Source organism: Lepidochelys kempii, chromosome 11 (genome assembly GCF_965140285.1).
Source record: "Lepidochelys kempii isolate rLepKem1 chromosome 11, rLepKem1.hap1, whole genome shotgun sequence".
NCBI classification, from domain to species: Eukaryota; Metazoa; Chordata; order Testudines; family Cheloniidae; genus Lepidochelys; species Lepidochelys kempii.
Window position 1 is genome coordinate 53,012,929 of NC_136390.1, and position 17,431 is coordinate 53,030,359.

The window sequence follows — 17,431 nt, forward strand, 5'->3', positions numbered from 1 at the left end:
CATAAACTAATGGCACTGGATAATCCTGTGATAAGTACACGATTTACATTCAACATCTATAGTTCAGGCTCTGATTGTGTTTCTTCATAAATCTATTCAGTGATTATTTTAAAGAAGAGTTTTTTAAATACACAATTAACTCATAATATTTCAATAAAGCTAAGTTCATAATAAAATAACTAAACAAGAATGCAAAAAGTGAAGACTTGCATTCTAATTGCAGACTGCATTCTAATTGCAGACTCCATTCCTGCAGGACTTCTATGATACCCCACAGTGGTTCAGCCACAGAAAGAGACCACAGCACATCACTGGAGATGTAGTCCCGTCAGGCAGCAGGACCAATCAGGAGAATGGGGACATGAAAGACCCAGCATTAATGTTGATTTTGACAAAACTCCATTTTTGATAGGAAAATTTTTCATTCCAAGTATTTCAAACACCCCTTTTCCTTTATTTAATTTTCATCTACTTGGTCAGTTCATTTGTTCATTCAAGAAAATATCCAAAATAATTATCAGTAGCAAATATGGAAACTCAAACGCTACAAATCATATGAAGTCAGATTAAAAATCTAGAGCCACTGGACACAGAGGGAATGGGAAGGAGATTGGTTTGTAGAGCAGAAAGTACATGGTACCTAATCTTGTGTGGAGTATTAACAGTGAACATTGTATAGCATATATTTGATAAAGAGAGTAAAAGCAAGTACTATGAGGCTATGTGTGCTGTTTCTTTAAAACTCCAGCAAAAAGCAGGGCATGATGGGGCTGTGAAAGGTTCTAGGTAGAAGCTCTATAGTGAAGCAGAGAGAAAGAAAGACAGCTGTAAGAATGATATAGTTTTCCTTGTTCAGGTTAAAAAAAAAATTCTGTGATTGCTCTACCAATGTCACATGACAAGAACAGTACCTTGCAAACTTACCAAATGTCTAAATTCTACAGACAGACTTCCATTTGCAGATTCATCCATATTCATAGCTTTGACATGAGTGCCACATAGAACAAATCTGCGATTACTAGAAAACACATTACAACAATGTACACAATGGCAGATAAAATAATGTGGGATAAGTTAAGAAGTCTCAAACTTTTATAGCCTTACCTTACAGTTGACACATTCCTTAAAAAAAAGAAAGAGAAAATATATCCTGTAACCCAGTGTGTGTGTGTGTATATATATATATATATAGTATGCACTCAAACTAAATAGCGCCTTTTTAAAAAAGAGCAGATTAAATTATGCCTTGGCCTCTAAAGGTCCATTCATATTATTAATGCAGCTGTGACTTTTGCTCTGTAATCAGGCAGGCACATAGCTAGTTATAAGTAATATGACAGGTTTCAGAGTAACAGCCATGTTAGTCTGTATTCGCAAAAGGTAATATGATTCACTTTGTGCCTCCACAGCCTTTTTTCAGCCATCAGAGCTAGATGTGCATATCCAAAGCTACCACTCTGCCTAACTATGTTTGCATCAATGCATTCTGGGAAAATAGAGGCATCTGTACAGCAGGGCACAGAATGACTGGAGGACGTGCACAAAGCATCAATATGTAGGGCAGTGCACTCTGAGATGTCCTCCTGCCCAGACACCTGGGAAGAAGGAGGACTAACCAAATCACACTGTAAAAAGAAAAGGGGGGGGGGCTCAGAGGAACCACTTACAGGAAGACAGCCATGTGCCACGCTCAGTCTCTGGCAGGGGTGGAACACTCTAAGCTTCCATAGTTATTAACTATAGCACCAGTCCTCCAAGAACATGCTTAACTTTACTACCCTGAGTAGTCCAACTGAAATCAATGGAACTATTCACAGAAATGAAGTTAAGCAGGTATGTAAATGTTAGCAGGATCTGGGCCTGTGTGGTGTTCTGACATAAATTAGCTTTTAGAGCTAGCTACGCTATTAACTAGTTACAAGTTAGAATAATTCAATTAGAAGTTGAAATGTGGCTAGCCCCTAAGGTTCTGCTGAGAACAGCCAGTGAGAAACCTGAAACTCCCATTCTCTTCGAGGATCCGGATTTTAGCAGTTATTTGTTTTGTGATTACAAATTAATGCAGCCTGATTTCGTCAAAAGCATAGGGGCATTGCAAAGACAGATGTGTTATGAAAGCCAAAGCTCGACCCAGGTTCACTTGGGTATGACAACCTTTTAGTGAACTTGGGCTAACATATGCTTTCCACCCAAAACTCAGCAAAACTGGTTGGCATTCCCTTTAACTTTTTTGATCTGTGTAAATGCAGAACTCAAGGGGCACAATCCCACAGGACTCAAAGCTGAAAAATGGTTTGAATGAATATGCTGCTGCTGCTGCCAGCCAAAAGCACTGTGTTTCACACAGCTCCTGTTACAAATCTTCATTGGAACTGCTGACTCGAATTTTAAAATATCCGATATAAAGAGAGATTTTTTTTAAATATAAAATAAAATCTTTCACCAGTTATTGACTATAATAAACCTCCTTAATATTCGAATAGGTCTTGTATTTTAAAAACACAACAACTTTCAAACCACATAAAGCAACAACACAGACTTTGAGCCCTAGGGGTATAATGTAGTCACTTACTTGTCAATAGTTGCTTTCACTCTGATCTGGTAGTTCAGCTCTGGCAATTTAATTAGCAGCCTGGGAAATAAAAAGTGTAAAACTGAATAATCAGAACTAGGACTTGTCCCTTTTATATAGTAAAGCTATTTGTCACTATAGAATAAAGGCCGGTAGTTCCCTAGTCAAAGGTCTCTAAAATCCCATTTTAAAGAAAACCAGACCAAGTATCCAGAGCTGCATCATGATTTACAGGGTCCCAAGCTTAAGCTGAAGAGGGAGGGACTTGCCACCTTATCTCCCTCATTCCCTCATCGTAAGTGCTGGCATGTGACAAAAGTTAGGATGGCACAGATAAAATGTGAATGCATAAGACCTGCAGCTGTTTTGAGAGACATCAAGAGGATAGTAAGTATGGGGGTTCCTATACCATTGTCCCCCCACAAGAATGCTCCTGTTCCCTCTATTCTTACTGCTGGTGGATGGGATTCAGCTGCGAGTTCCACCATCCAGTCCTATTTTCAGAGAAGGCAAGGAACCAGTGGGGAGCAAATTCAGGCTCTGAGTTGTTGAAGACTCAAGCCTCCAAAAATGCAGTAATTTGCCTTGCTTATGTGCAAGAGTAGCCTTGAAACTACTGCAGAGCTGGCTTGTGTGATGTGATATGTTATTATTATTGACTTCATTTTTGTGCCTTATTTTGTCTGTAATGTCATTAAAGCAAGAATCCAATACAGGATTTTTTTAAAAATGTGACCAGGAAAACATCTGAGGTCTTTACTCACAGTGAGAAGCTGGCACCTTCACTCACGTGGAGCACGATCTTACTCCATGTATAGTTGTAGGTGGCAGAATTCGGACCAGTGTATGTATGTCCTTACTCAAGAAAATTCTCATTGAAGGCAATAGGATCTCTGCTTGAGTATAGTCAGCAGGATTTGGCCCAATGAGTTAAATGTTGGCTCTCCCAGGATATAATGTAATATGGAAATAAAGGAATTAACACTAGTTTTCCTTTACTTACCTTAGTTTAACAGTGAACTGTATTAAGGTTTTAAGTACCATTGGCCTCTGGGGATGGGTGGGCATGCAGGGCTGCCTTTCAATCACAAATGAACTAGTTGGAAAAGAAACAGCTTGATTAAAAGCACGCATAAATGTACAGAACTAGTCAAAAGGCTTTCACATCATGGAGGGTGACTTTTCTATGCATATTGGAGTGGCAGGTGTACATCCCAGTCCAACACCTCACTTTCTAGAGATTTCTTGCAAGTTATTCCCATTAAAAAATAGCCTAGGTGAATATAATAGAAGAACACAACATAGCACACAGGTATCCTATTCCACTAAAAGATACAGGAAAGATACACCACAAATGAGGAAGGAAAACATGCTACAAAACTGATTCCAATAAAATGTCTAAAACATGAAATACAACAATCATTTCACATTTCCGTCATATTTTGAAGACAAATGGCCAAATTTTGCTCTCCGACAGAGCCAGTCCTACGTATGTACTAGCAGTGCAGTCGCGTGGTACATCCACAGCAAAGGCAGAACACCAGGGACGGAACAGTAACAACATATGGTTTACTTAAAAGGAAGAAACTAAAAGGGATGCGTGAGTGTGGCACTCATGGTGGGGAATGAGAGGCATGGAAGAAATTGGCATCCCAAGGCATTGTTCAGAGGCACATGAATGATTCCTGTTGAAATCAATGGGAGTTATGCATGTCTATCCAAAGGCAGAACTTGACCACAAAACTTTAAGGGCCTGATTTGTGAAGCTCCTATCCCCAGGTTCCTACCAACATCTGTTAGTGTTATAGGGGCTCATCACCTTTAAATACCAAGCTCTGTTAAATACTCTCTTAAATACCAAGACGTGTTCAGGTTTTTTTCTTTTCGATGATAAATTGTGTTTGGTTTAGATTCCTGCATCTTAAATGACACACAAACGTATAACAGCTCACGTACCTTCGGAAAAGATGGTAGAGCAAGAAGTTGACTCTTTCCAACAGGTGAGGCCTTTGCAGTAGAATAGGATCTCCGTCATAAGTCAGTTTAGTCAACAGCTCATCCAATTTTTCCAGTTGCCTTCTTACTTGAAATAGGCTCTCTGCCAGCAGTGTAAAACTATTGCAGAACAAATGATTAAGTTACAATTCTCTCATATAAATCGCTTATTAGAACATAAAAGTTACTGAAGTTCTTGTCAGAAAAATCATAGAATTAGAATTGATTGGCATTTACTAGCCTTATACAAGCTAACCCGAGCCAGTTAAATGAATACATGTGAACCACTGGCCAAATTTTTCCTTTATCATTTTAGAAATTAGCCCTTTCCCAAAGACCTCATGAACACTGACTTGAAGCTGCCTGTGACTTGCTAAAGAGAAATATATATGCAACCACTACTACAGGACAATAATGCCAAAGCTCAGTAGTATTTTTGCAAAACATGCTCTTTAAGAGAAGAACATTTATATCCCTGAGAGGTGAGGAGATGACTGTGAAAATCCAATCCAAGCACACTTGGCTAACAGTTTACTTTAATGGGATTCATGTGGCTAAAATCCCACATTGGACTTTTATAAAAGTCTCCCTTCCCATAACTGTGTGAGGAGTGGATAAAAAATCGCAGGGACTTCAAGATTTGTCCTGTTATATCTTTGTCACAAATTCACATAGGTCCTTACAAAAAGATCAGGTAGAGCTGGTTGAAAAAATTTTTATTGAAAAAATATTTTGGTAACCAAAAAAAAAAAAAAAAAAGCTTTTCAACCAAAATACAAATTTTCATTTTGATATTGGTTTTCTGATGAAAAACTGAAACGTTTTCAACAATGAAAAATGGTTTTGTTTTTGCTTGTTCCCCCCTGCAACCATTCTTTCCCTTTTTCCTTGCTGACCTCACTATGCCTCTTCCAGCAGACGGGGGACAAAAGCTTCACGGGACATAAAAAAATTGTTGGGAAGGCACTGAACGGAACAAGAATGTTCTCTGGCTCCGTTACAACTGTCAAATTTAATTATGTTTATGTTTCAATTTGAACTTTGAATCTAGACATGACCACCTCCTTTTGAGCCTTGTGGTACTCTCAAATACAGGCTATGATCTCTCATTAAACTCCTACTTGTTGCAATGACCTATCGTTTCAAATCTGGTGAAGTGATGCACTGAATGAGTCAAAGCAGGAAGTCTTTACCCGATAAAACTCCCACTGTCCTCAAGTGACGAGTTTAGTGAGCTCAGTGTGCCACTCTAATACGCACAGAGAAGTCAGACTCCATGAGATAAGAGCGTTGTTTCTCTGTGGGTTTTTGACTAGATCTGTACACTTATGTGTGGTTTTAATCAAGCTATTTATTTCTTTTTAGCAAAACTCCTTTGAGGAAGTATATGTGATATATGGGAGGCTTCTCGCTGTTGTTTTGTTTAATAATCTGCAAGTGATGAGTCTCCATGTAGAGCTTGTTGTTTTGTATTCATTCTAACAGCAGATTACACCTATCAAAGCCCATGGCATTTCAGTTACTTACTTCCTTAAGTACCATATCAGCAGCAAACTCAATTAATTCATACATATGACAGGGTCCCATCAGAGCTTCTATCTTTTTACATGTGTTGGGCTACTATGAGGCAGCAGACTTCCTGTGGTTTTCACTGGAAAATTAAAGTAAATGGTAAGTTTACCAGTTCTGGAGCTGATCAAGCCCACTATGTAGAGGACCTCCAATGCAGGCAATTTGCTGGCGCCTCTTCCAATCTAGAAGCTCTTCAAGCAGCATGTTGTTCATCAAGACATCACTTTCATTTATTACTTGTGCCATTTTGCTAAGGACTTCCTGCAAGGAATAGGAAAAGTGTCACCAACTGATCACAGGGAACACCAATAAAGCTCGCAAATGAAAACCAATTATTATGCTGGCCATAAATTTTAAATTCTTAGAGTTAGGAAAAATGTGCAACATGTTAATGTGCAATTAAGTGTTTTGGATTCACCTTGTTTTTAAGCATTTCTCTTTGAAACACCATATTCAAATTACTTAAGTCTTTAAATATATAATGTTCTCATGCTTATGGATTAATTTTTATTTCTGAGAAAGTGACCATACTTATACCACTACTGCTTGGGTTCAGGTGACTGGATTCTCTGGCCATTGTACTAAAAATAGTCCTGAATATTAATGAATTCTTTCTACACATAACTTTTTTTTTAGTGAATTTATTATGGCATGACACCTCCAGGATCTTGCCATGTAGAAGCACTGTTAAGGTCACAAGCTCCTTTCTGTGATCTTGGACTGTATCCCCACATAGACTTTTCTTTAATGATGAAAAGAATATGTGGAAATTATATGGAAGTTTTTAAGCTATTCCAAGGTGAACAGCAAAAAAACAGACATAGAAGAAGTTCTTTCCCCACCATCCGTTGGCATGCAATTGCACTCAATAGTGTGATGTCTGGTTTTATGGTTATGTGATTACATTGATCCGGAGTGGTTTTTTTCCTGACTTTAAATGCAGTAACTTGCAAACGAAGAGGATGAATCCAGAACAGTTCCTGTGAGCTGATGGTTAATCCTCACCTGCCAACTAACAGGCTCAAGCCCATAGTTGTACTCTTTAGAATTGCCAGTTATTTAATTGCTAGTAAACTCCCCCATCATCCCCCTGGTATTTGTAACACAAAATTATGTTTACCTGCTCCTTTGGATGGGAGAGTTTGTGCAAATGCCTCCTTAAATGTGATTATTCAGTGTGGGAGCAGGGGGAGAAAGCAAATGAACCACAAATGACAAAACATGTTACCAACCTTTCTTTTGTAGTCTAAGGTATTGAGCATTTCCTGCAACATCATCATTTCCTGTTTCATCAGGACGCTGTTTTTGTCACCCTGCTCTACAGGGGGAAGAGGAAAAAAAATCATCTGGTAACCTCCGTGTAAGTGTATGTGTTTATAATGGGGGTAGGAGGTGGGAAGCCCTCAACAGATTATATCCTGGTAGCTAGTAAAGAAATCTACGAATGTTTGTAATTAAAATTTATATAATATAATTTCAATTGCATAGACTGACTCTGATATGAATTTAAGAATTATTATAGGAGCTGGGTATTTTGATTTTTTTTTCTTGTGTGGAACAGGAGGAGTATAGGGAAGAAATGAGTACTAGTAACATAGAAATTATTAGATTCTTATGTCTGTGTATACTCTTATTTCATTATTATATCATTCTGGTTTGGATGGGATTCAAGTACTGAACTGTGATGAGCCATTATAAAATTGTGTCCGATGCTGTCAGTAATCATAGCAAAGTTCTTTGGAATCTTAGTGTGAACGATGTATCCGGTTGAGGAAATATTTGCAGGTGGGGGATAGGTGCAAGAAGGTTTGGTATTTGGGATGGGGGATTTTATGGTGCTCGTAACCATGAGAATTTTGGAAGTTGTGAGTACTGGTCACTAGGTGTTTTCATCTTGACGTGATCTTTCCTGCTACTGGTCGTCCACTGGCTTCACGTCTTCCTAGTGTGACCCACTCCCTTTTCCTCTGCAGCTCTATACCCCTCAGTTTCTCTACATCTCCAACTACTTTCAAAGAAGAACTTAATGCCATCTATATCTGTGCTGGGCCCTGGCATGTGCCTTCCATAGAAATTTGTGCTCTGACACCTTAAATCTCAGTCTCATATGACTGGCATGCTGAAGAACTTGGGACACCTAGGGGCCCAGATTTCTCTACATGTTCAAAGGGAGGTGCCATTAAGGTCTCAGTGCAGACATAGCTGGGTGCCAGTTTCATTTCTGAAGAAGGGTGATGAAGAAGTTGTTGCAGTGTGACAGATTGCAGATCCCAGAACCACTGCAGGCTGCTCAAGCTTGCATTTGGAATGCTTACCAGATGATCATCACCGCTCTGGTCAGAAAGACTGGAAGGCCAAGTTAGTGGCTAATAAATTGGTTTTAGAAAACTCCACTATGGGGGTAAGCATGGGGACCTATACATTCCACTCTGTAAGAGGAAGGGCCATGTTAAACATGAAAAAATTGTTTTGAAAAAAGTGTCCTCTAAACTATGGAGACCATAATTCCCAAGACTTGATCACACTGCTTCATAGCTCATTTACAGAAAATAACTGCATCTGTACACTGAGGATATTATTACTTTTTTTAACCCCAGAAGTGTGCATTATGGCACAGACAGCAGTTTTGCATACACATCATGCTTATATCTCAAAATATCAGCTTTTGTGCTTACGTATGTTTTGAAGGTAATACACAAAACATATCTGTGACTGGAATCTAGCCCTATAATCAACACTTTCTCACAGCATCTTAAAATAATTATGAAAAAGCTTACCTAGGCTCTGTATTGTTTTATACCTGAAGTCAAACTCCTCTTGCAAATCTTCTAAGTATTTGACATCTTGTTCTGTCATCTTTTTATAAATTAAGAAGAAAAAAAAAGATTCAGTATAGCACTTGAGGGTTCACCATATCCGACAGTTCCTAATTAACATTATTTTATTTTGTAACTAGCCTGTAGTTGACTTATTTCAATATTTTGAAACTAGACTGCAGTTGACTTATTTCAATATTTCCCTTCCCTGTCAAAGACTTGACAGGACTGTTTATCTCCTACTCACTAATCTCCGAAAAAAATGATAATTTTGTGTGCAGCTGCAGACCATAATATTATAGAAGGAGAGAGGGGTTCCCTTCATTGCATCCCAGGAAAGTCATATATTCTCTTCTTTCACACACTGATATTCTTATTGATACAATCAGCCCAATCATGAACTCTGCTGTAGCAAAACCACATTGATTCAAGTTTTGCCTGCAGAACAAGACCCTGTCTGTATCTGGCCACATAATTTATTTTCATCTAAACCAGTCTCCCCAAATAATAATTCAAATCCTTATTTGTTTGAAAGTAGAAATGACTAAAATTAGTTAAGACGGCTTATCAATAATATAAACCTAACTAAAACACATTTATGTAAACTATTAGAGTAATTGCCCTTTGACACTTAAACAAATCAAGGATGCCCCTCCCCCACCCACATTTTAAAATCTAGTAGTTTGGCACTGTAAATTGTCATTCTTTGAAGAATAGTTGATTACTCACACTATGAAAATTATTAATTAAATTATGCTTGTGGATTTGAACACACAGCTACTCAAAGTATGGCATGGGGATTTTTAATGTGGATATCCAAGAAAAGAATTTATCTTTAAAAGTATAATCCCAAGAACTAATTTAAAAAAAACCCCTAAACAAAACACTTACTTCTACCATCTTGGTGCGCACACAAAAACACCTGTTTGCAGAGTATTGCCACAGCAGGATAATTTCCCTTTTTTAACTGAAAGCTCCAATTTTTCATTTGTTTTTATAATTCTTTGGCCTATTTGGAGATTTAAAGTTATTCTCCACTTCTCTGAGGTGAAACAAGCTGAGTCATACTTTGTGCAAAAGACCTTCTCCTGTGACAGATGAATATCTCAGAACAGGGCCATACTACTCTGAAGGCCTGATCCCACACCATTTAAGTCAATTGAAGACTTTGCATTGACTGCCCTGGGAGCTGGATCAGGGCCTACAAGAAGGGAGTGGAGATTTCCAGAAAAAGTTCTGGCCAGCAGAATGACATAAGTTCTGCAGGTCTGTAGCCACAGACTTCATTTTTAGATAAAGACACCTTTATGAACTTTGTGCAAAGCAGAGAAACTGAATGACTGCTTTGGCCTTTTTCAGAGTTTCACTTTCATGCTTTAATATTTAAAAGGGTTTGGAAAGACTTCTCCAAGTAATCCATCATAAAAGATGATTTATGAACATGCTCTTCCCCTAAGACACCCCCTCCCTTCCCTTAAGGCCACACCCCTCACACTCGCTCCTCTCCCTCCATCACTCGATGCTCTCCACCTCCCTCCCCTCCCCACCCCAACCGCAGCTTGGCTCCCTCTGCTCCGGGGCTGGGATGGAAGCTGCAGCCCATGCAAGTAGGAGGTGGCCCCGGCTGAGCAGGGGCTGGCACGGGTTGATGACCTGGCATCTTCCCCCCCCACCTTCCCACTCCCACCTGCCTACAGTAACCAGACTTTTGGTGTCCAGACTTTCTGGTTGAAAATTGGACACCTGGAAACCATAGTAAATGTTTAGAAGATTATACAAATCCAGTCTCCAAATCTAGATGTGTGCACAGACCGCCACATCTGGGTTTTTTTTTTTTTTCCTATGTTGGGGACTAAACTTTGGAAATGAAAATGCAAGGTGTGCAGTTGAATGCACATTTGGCTGTTTTTCATGCACAACTCAAGCATACATTATTCTTCTTTACCCTTTCCTTTTCAGTGAAATTCACCTTCCCCACAAAAAGCCCCAGCAACAGATTCTATGCAGGAGTTTGCAGAAGAGGATCAATGCAAACCAACATTATGAGCAGGCTGCTTCTCCTCTGTGACGCTATCTGGACCCTAAATATATAGGTGCTGATCCAGTGCCCCGTTCCCTGGGTTTGACACCCAAATTCTCCCCTTTTCTGTTTTTTTCCTTTGTTCTTATATAAAGAACAAGAAAACAAATCCTCAAGCCAAACTTCTTCTTGAGCTAAGTTGTTTCTAGTATTATCCCTGCAGGACCTCTTTCTCTGTCCTTAGTTCCCTCTACTGTAGAGAGAGATTTCTGCGATACAGTAGTAGGCCCCAGCTGAACAGGCTGTGTCACTGAATCTGCAGTAATAAATCTGTATCTCTGTGCGGAGTCCTAGAACCTGGCACACTGTCCCAGACTGTAACAGACACAACATACCTGGGCACTGTTCTTAATGGCTGACACTTTGTGCTCCACACTTCTTTGTCTTTCTGAAACTATGGAATTCTGCAATTGTTTTTCCAGTGGTCCCTAGAACAAATTAAATATGTCGTATGTAGACCATCTATGATCTCTTGAACAGCAAAGCTATTTCGCCTTACATAGAACATTCCATACAAATAACTCCACTCCAACATCTAGCACAGAAGACGGAATTTAGGGCTAGATCTTCAGCTGGTGTAAATCACTGTCGTTCCACAGACTGATAAACAACACCCACTGTATCTTGAGATCAGAACGGATAAAGGTAGTGTTGCAAACATTTTAAAATTTAATATATGTTTAACAAACAAGAAAATCCAAAATGAAAATATATTGTAGGAAGATTGTTATATTGCTGAAAAAAATATTTTAATACCCCAGTAAGCACATACATTCTATTCACTTATTAACATAACTTAAATGAATCTGTCTGAATTTTTCCATCAATATAACAGTTTTCACAAAATGCATATTGTACAGTTTGGGATTTTCTTGTGTGGTTTTTAAAAATATATTAACTTCTTTTAATAAGTTTATGGAGGGGATAGTATAATGGGACTGCCTATGATGGCATGTAGTCCATCGGCGACTCCCAGTGGCAAAAATCCCGAACTGCTGGAGACAGGACACTAGATGGGGAGGGCTCTGAATTACTACGGAGAATTCTTTCCCAGATGTTTGCCTGGTGGGTCTTGCCCACATGCTCAGGGTCTAACTGATTGCCATATTTGGGGTTGGGAAGGAATTTCCCCCTGGGTCAGTTTGGCCGAGACCTGGGGGGGTTTTCACCTTCCTCTGCAGCACTGGGCATGGGTCACTTGCAGGTTTAAACTAGTATCAATGGTGAATTCTCTGTAACTTGAAGTCTTTAAAACATGATCTGAGGACTTCAATAACTCAGCCAGAGGTTAGGGGTCTATTTCAGGTGTCAGTAAAGTTCTGTGGCCTGCAATGTGCAGGAAGCCAAACTAGATTATCACAATGGTCCCTTCTGTCCTTAAAGTCTATGATCATTAGCATAAATATTATATAATAAATACAAGATAAAACTTAACAATGAAACTTGTCTCTTACAACACGAGTCAAAAACTGCTCCATGCTTCAGAAACACAGGCGCCGACTCCATGGGTGCTCTGGGGCTAGGGCACCCATGGGGAAAAAATGGTGGGTGCTGAGCACCCACCAGTAGCCAGCCCCCCATTAGCTCTCCCCATTCCCCCCCCCCCAAGTGCCTCCCTCCCACTGGCAGGCCCTGCGGATCAGCGCCTCCCACAAACAGCTGTTTTGCATTTTGCAGGAGGCTGGGATGGAGGGGGGAGGAGCGAGGATGCGGCACACTCAAGGGTGGGGGTAGAGCGTGGGTGGGAAGATGTGCGGTGGGAAGAGGCATGGCGGGGCCTTGGGGAAAGGGGTGGAGAGGGGCAGGGCCTGGGGCAGAGCAGGGGTCAAACACCCCCCAGCACTTTGGAAAGTCAGGGCCTGTGATCAGAAATAATGTCTTCTCTCCCAAGGCATTCCTATAGTTTCTTAAGATTAACAGTAACATACTGAAGTTACTTAAATTCATGTGTAAGGTCCTGATTCTGCACACACAAACGTGCACATGCTGTTTACATGATTTGGAGACAGAAGTCCAGATCTTGTCCTCCCTGTTCCTGTTGGTTTCATCATAAGAGAACTGAATTTGGTCCTCAGTACAAGTGATCAACCTGGCCAAAGCAGATTAATAAAATGTAATACGTTACCTGTACAGGCATGCTGGCTGCAGCCAATATCCTTCTCTCTTCTCTTAAGCAGTTTGAAATAATAACTGCTATGTGCATAGGATTACCATGATATTTTCCCTGCAAACATAAATAAATTGTAAATGTTAAAATTAAAAGAAATCTAGGGTCTTCCCTATGTAAATAATAAAAATCTTGATTTCATTGTCCACTGACTGGCCTTGTACAGGTTTAGGGGATTTCGCTCATATTTCCCACCATTGTTAACACTGATTCAGCTATAAACCAGCGTTAACCACAATGGGAGCCCTTATGTAGATAGCCTGCCTGCTGGCGACACCATTTTCAGCACCGTGTCATTTAGACTTTTTCTGAGCTAGGTTAGATGACACAGTGCTGGTACACAGTGAGCCATGCATGTTAGGGCTCCCAATGATGCTAATGCTGATACAGCTGACAAGGTGTTAACAATGGCTGGAGTTTTTTGAGAATAAGCCAGCTTGATGCAATTGCATGACTTCTTTAAAGAGACGTACTGCATACATTTATATGGTATTTATTATCATTTATTCACATCACAGCAGCACCTAAAGGCCCCTATCAGAGTCCCGCTGTGTTAAGTGCTATACAAACACACAGAGCATGATGCAGTCCCTGCTCCAAAGAGCTTACAGTCTTACAACAGGCCAGTCACACAAGTAAGTTTAATGAGAAGGTAGGAGCAAATGGGGTGGGAGGACAAAGATTACAGTATAAATCAAAAGGCGTCTTAAGTAACTTATTTGTATGTCTAGATAATATGGAGGCTTCTACAGTAGTAGTAGATTTTTCACCCTCTTTAAAAACAAATATGATTGCATTGATTACAAGAATCCGATAAAACATATTACTGCATGTAGATTTATGATGCAATGCAGCATCCATTAGTGCCATTAAATATAGCCATGACTTATATGTAGCAATGGAACAATTTGACCTTCAAATGAAAACATATCTGGTTTGAGATGGTTTTCTTGTCAGCATATTTTTGATGCATTTTTTTTAAATCAGGTTTTCCATTTTCAATCCAGCATGTAGCATGCATTTGAGCAAGAAAACTATATATCACATAACAGCATAGTAACTATGTAAGCAGAAAAGCCTTCCCCCGTACAGTATATACCAACAGACTTAAATCTGTTCTCATTTTAGCCAATCTCTTTGAACAATTTTTATTCCAATAACACATGGAAGAAGCAGCTTTCATCCCAAGACAAGGAGCCCAATTTTCCTCTTATTCACACTAATGTAAACCAGGGGCAGAATCACTATCTTTAATGGAGTTATACTGGTTTAGAACTATTGTGAGATGAGAATCAGGCCAAAGGGGACCAAATATTAATAAAGTTTATGCTGTCTTTGGCAAACTGGAAAGCTTGTACCACTTCCCTGAAGCAGTGCCTTTCCCAATAATATTCTTTTGTGCTTTTGCCTTTTTTTCTGTAATATTTGTTTACCTTAGTGTTTCTTCATATTTTTATTATCATTAGTACAGTACAATTTCTCACGCTTTTCCTGAACCAAATACTTCGTCTCTTTTGCAGTGTTTCCCCTTCTCCAGCTTTCTAATTTAGTTTTCACTCTCCTCTGGCTTTGTTTCTATTAAGTATTTTTCCTATCCTTGCTTTTTCTTTGCCTGGCACAATCAGCTTCACAATTCTTAAAACATCTCATTAGTTCTTAAACCAGTTGTTCCATTGTCTGTCAACAGGATGAGGATGCGTGATGGAAGAGTGCAGAGACTCGTCGTCTCTTGTCACATCCGCGTGACTGCACAGCTGAATTCTTAGCGGTAGTACTACATATAAAAAACAAAAAATGTACAAAAAAATCCCTTGGTGTTTTTGGATGAGGCATGGATAGCTGGAGGGTGTTTTTCATTGCTTACGCTGTCTGCAGTTGCAAGGCAGCATAGTATGAGAGAAAGACGGACTTTCAAGAGAAATACAAATCATTTTAATCAGTGGGACTGGCTGCTTGTTATTAAACGTTGTGCTTCCCCTAGTGTTGTGTTTCCAGAGAGAAATTGTACTGATGTAAAAGGCACAGGACTTTTGCAGTCAATTGAACGGGGAGTGAAGGGTTACCTTACCCTTAGCAGAGAAGCTTTTGGCTTTCATCACACTGGGCAAGTCTACACTCAAGCGCTACACCGGCGCAGCTGCATTGCTGTAGCACATCTGGTGAAGATGCGCTATGCCGACTGGAGAGCGCTCTCCCATCAGCTTAATAACTCTACCTCCGTGAGAGGCGGAAGCTGTGTCGGCGGGAGAGCATCTCCCACTGATATAGCGCCAGTGTGGACAGGGCTTAGGTCGACGTAACTTATGTCGCTCAGGGGGTGTCTTTTTCACACCCGGGAATGCAGTAAGTTACATCGACTTAAGCGCAAGGGTAGTCCAGCCCTCAGTGTTGAAACAAGGCTTCAGAGTTAATCAGCTGAATGCTAAGTAATGTACCTGCTATATGGGGTAAAATAAACTTCCCACAGCTGCCACATGTGCTGTATCTCCTAATATCCCTTTGAAGTGTGCTGAAAAGATTGTGACAAGTTCAAGGAGTTGTGCTTCCATTCACCAGTGAAGACTCTAACATCACCATGGACTCAAATTCACTATGTACATAACCTAAAAAGAAAGAATGTTCTACTATAGCAGTAATCTGTATCATTTGCTTTGGGGAATGAAGGGCAAGGGCTAGATTGTTGATTTTAGGCACAGCCCTGAGCAAGGTAGTGGTGAATAACCAGCACTATTCCAGGAGGCACTGCACGTCAGACACCCCTCTAAGGCACAATTCCCATCCTGCCTCCTCCTTGCTGTGGGTGAAGATAAGGGGAAGGTGTGTGGGTAAGGTTGTTGGTGGTCATTTACTGATCTATACAAACCCTTTCTTGCACCAGCTCAGCTGTGCTGGCCAGCGTGTTACAGGAGCAGAGCCAAACTTCTGCACATTCCTCAATTCTCTCTGCCTACTTCCCACCCACTGGCTCTGAAGGAATGAAGGAGAGCAAACAGGTGCACAATGCTTGCTTATCACTGCTCATGTGGACACAAGGGTGTAGCCCATGCAGTAGTACAAGGAGGCTTCTTACTCCCTTGTATGGGCATCTTGTCAATCTAGCCCTCAGTAAATTCTGAATGAAACTTTGCTCCCACTTTCAACATACATGAAAGGAGATGAGGGGAACATGGGACATCATATGTGATCAGGGCTGGGATTTGAGGATATTCCTGCAGAGGACTGAAGCCTCATCCTGTTTGACTAGAGTGGTGTTTCATGAGGAAAGGGACAAGATTAAGGGTTGGCCAAATCCTCAACTGGTGTAAATTAGCATAACTTCCATTGAAATCAATAGCTAATTTATACCAGCTGAGGAACGAGCCCTGATGATTAATCGGTTAATGTTTGTCCATTGCTTAGCTAGTTCTTTCTAATTCTTATAGGTTTTGTTTGCTGATATTCTTTACTGCCCTATCTCCTACATTTGAGTGTTCTGTCCTGGAGATGGCTGGCTGGAAGGAGTCTTTGCTGTGTCATGGTGTCTCTACAGGCAATCTGCAAGTGGACAGCCTGAGGAGTGGGGAGTCTGGGTTAGGCACTGCCCAGCAACAGAATCCCACTACCCTGTAACAAAATCTTAGGGTTTTGGCAGCATGTTTAATACACCACAGACCTGATCTTGCTGTCAGATTGTCATGGGCAGACCCTTATACCCATAAAGAGCCCCAGGACATAAGGGTCTGCCGACATGGATTGCAGAAGGCGATCATAACATGCAGTGACAGACCCATCTCAGAGATCTCTCTTTCAGTTTAGGCTGAGCCTTTGAGCCCATTTTAAGCCTTGGATTGGGGGGATGGCGATCAACTGAGGTCAGAGGGGTCCGCATCAAGATGGCTGAGGAGTGGCCATCCCAAAGAACCAAAGAGGGCAAAAACTAAATCCCTCAGACTCTAGTTTTTTGTCATTGCCAAGTGAAAGAGACAGGATTCAAACAAAAGCTGTTTTAACAAAGTCAACAAAAAATGAAATTCTGTGTTGGAGTCAGGAAATGTATTTACATAGAAAAGGCGTTTCAAAAGAAACTCTTGTCAGTGGGATGATTTAAAATCCCCCGCCATACGATCACCAGGTAACAGGGACTTTCCCAGCATTTCTACAGATACCAGTTGTACACAAAACTTTTTTCTTGTCTCTTTTTTTTTTTTCACAATGAAAAAAATTAATGACTTAGCTGTTTAAAAGACCAA

At 40.3% G+C, this 17,431-nt stretch overlaps 1 protein-coding gene across 7 annotated transcripts in view; it reads right to left on the reverse strand.

The window, feature by feature from the left end:
- Positions 1-17,431, reverse strand: part of STAT4 (signal transducer and activator of transcription 4) — a 62,239-nt gene that overhangs the window by 18,464 nt on the left and 26,344 nt on the right. For 6 of the 7 annotated variants that reach the window (XR_012154337.2, XM_073306211.2, XM_073306210.2 and 3 more), the window contains exons 4-13: positions 13,161-13,259; positions 11,371-11,463; positions 8,917-8,995; positions 7,372-7,457; positions 6,249-6,400; positions 4,529-4,687; positions 3,576-3,668; positions 2,573-2,632; positions 1,105-1,122; positions 925-1,018 (exon numbers count right to left, since the gene is read on the reverse strand). Coding sequence is in view for 6 of the 7 variants with exons in the window: in XM_073306211.2 (XP_073162312.2) it covers positions 925-1,018; positions 1,105-1,122; positions 2,573-2,632; positions 3,576-3,668; positions 4,529-4,687; positions 6,249-6,400; positions 7,372-7,457; positions 8,917-8,995; positions 11,371-11,463; positions 13,161-13,259 (933 nt within the window). In the remaining variant the exon portion in view is untranslated. The remainder of the gene's footprint in view (positions 1-924; positions 1,019-1,104; positions 1,123-2,572; positions 2,633-3,575; positions 3,669-4,528; positions 4,688-6,248; positions 6,401-7,371; positions 7,458-8,916; positions 8,996-11,370; positions 11,464-13,160; positions 13,260-17,431) is intronic. The other variant, XM_073306206.2, reaches the window with a different exon arrangement.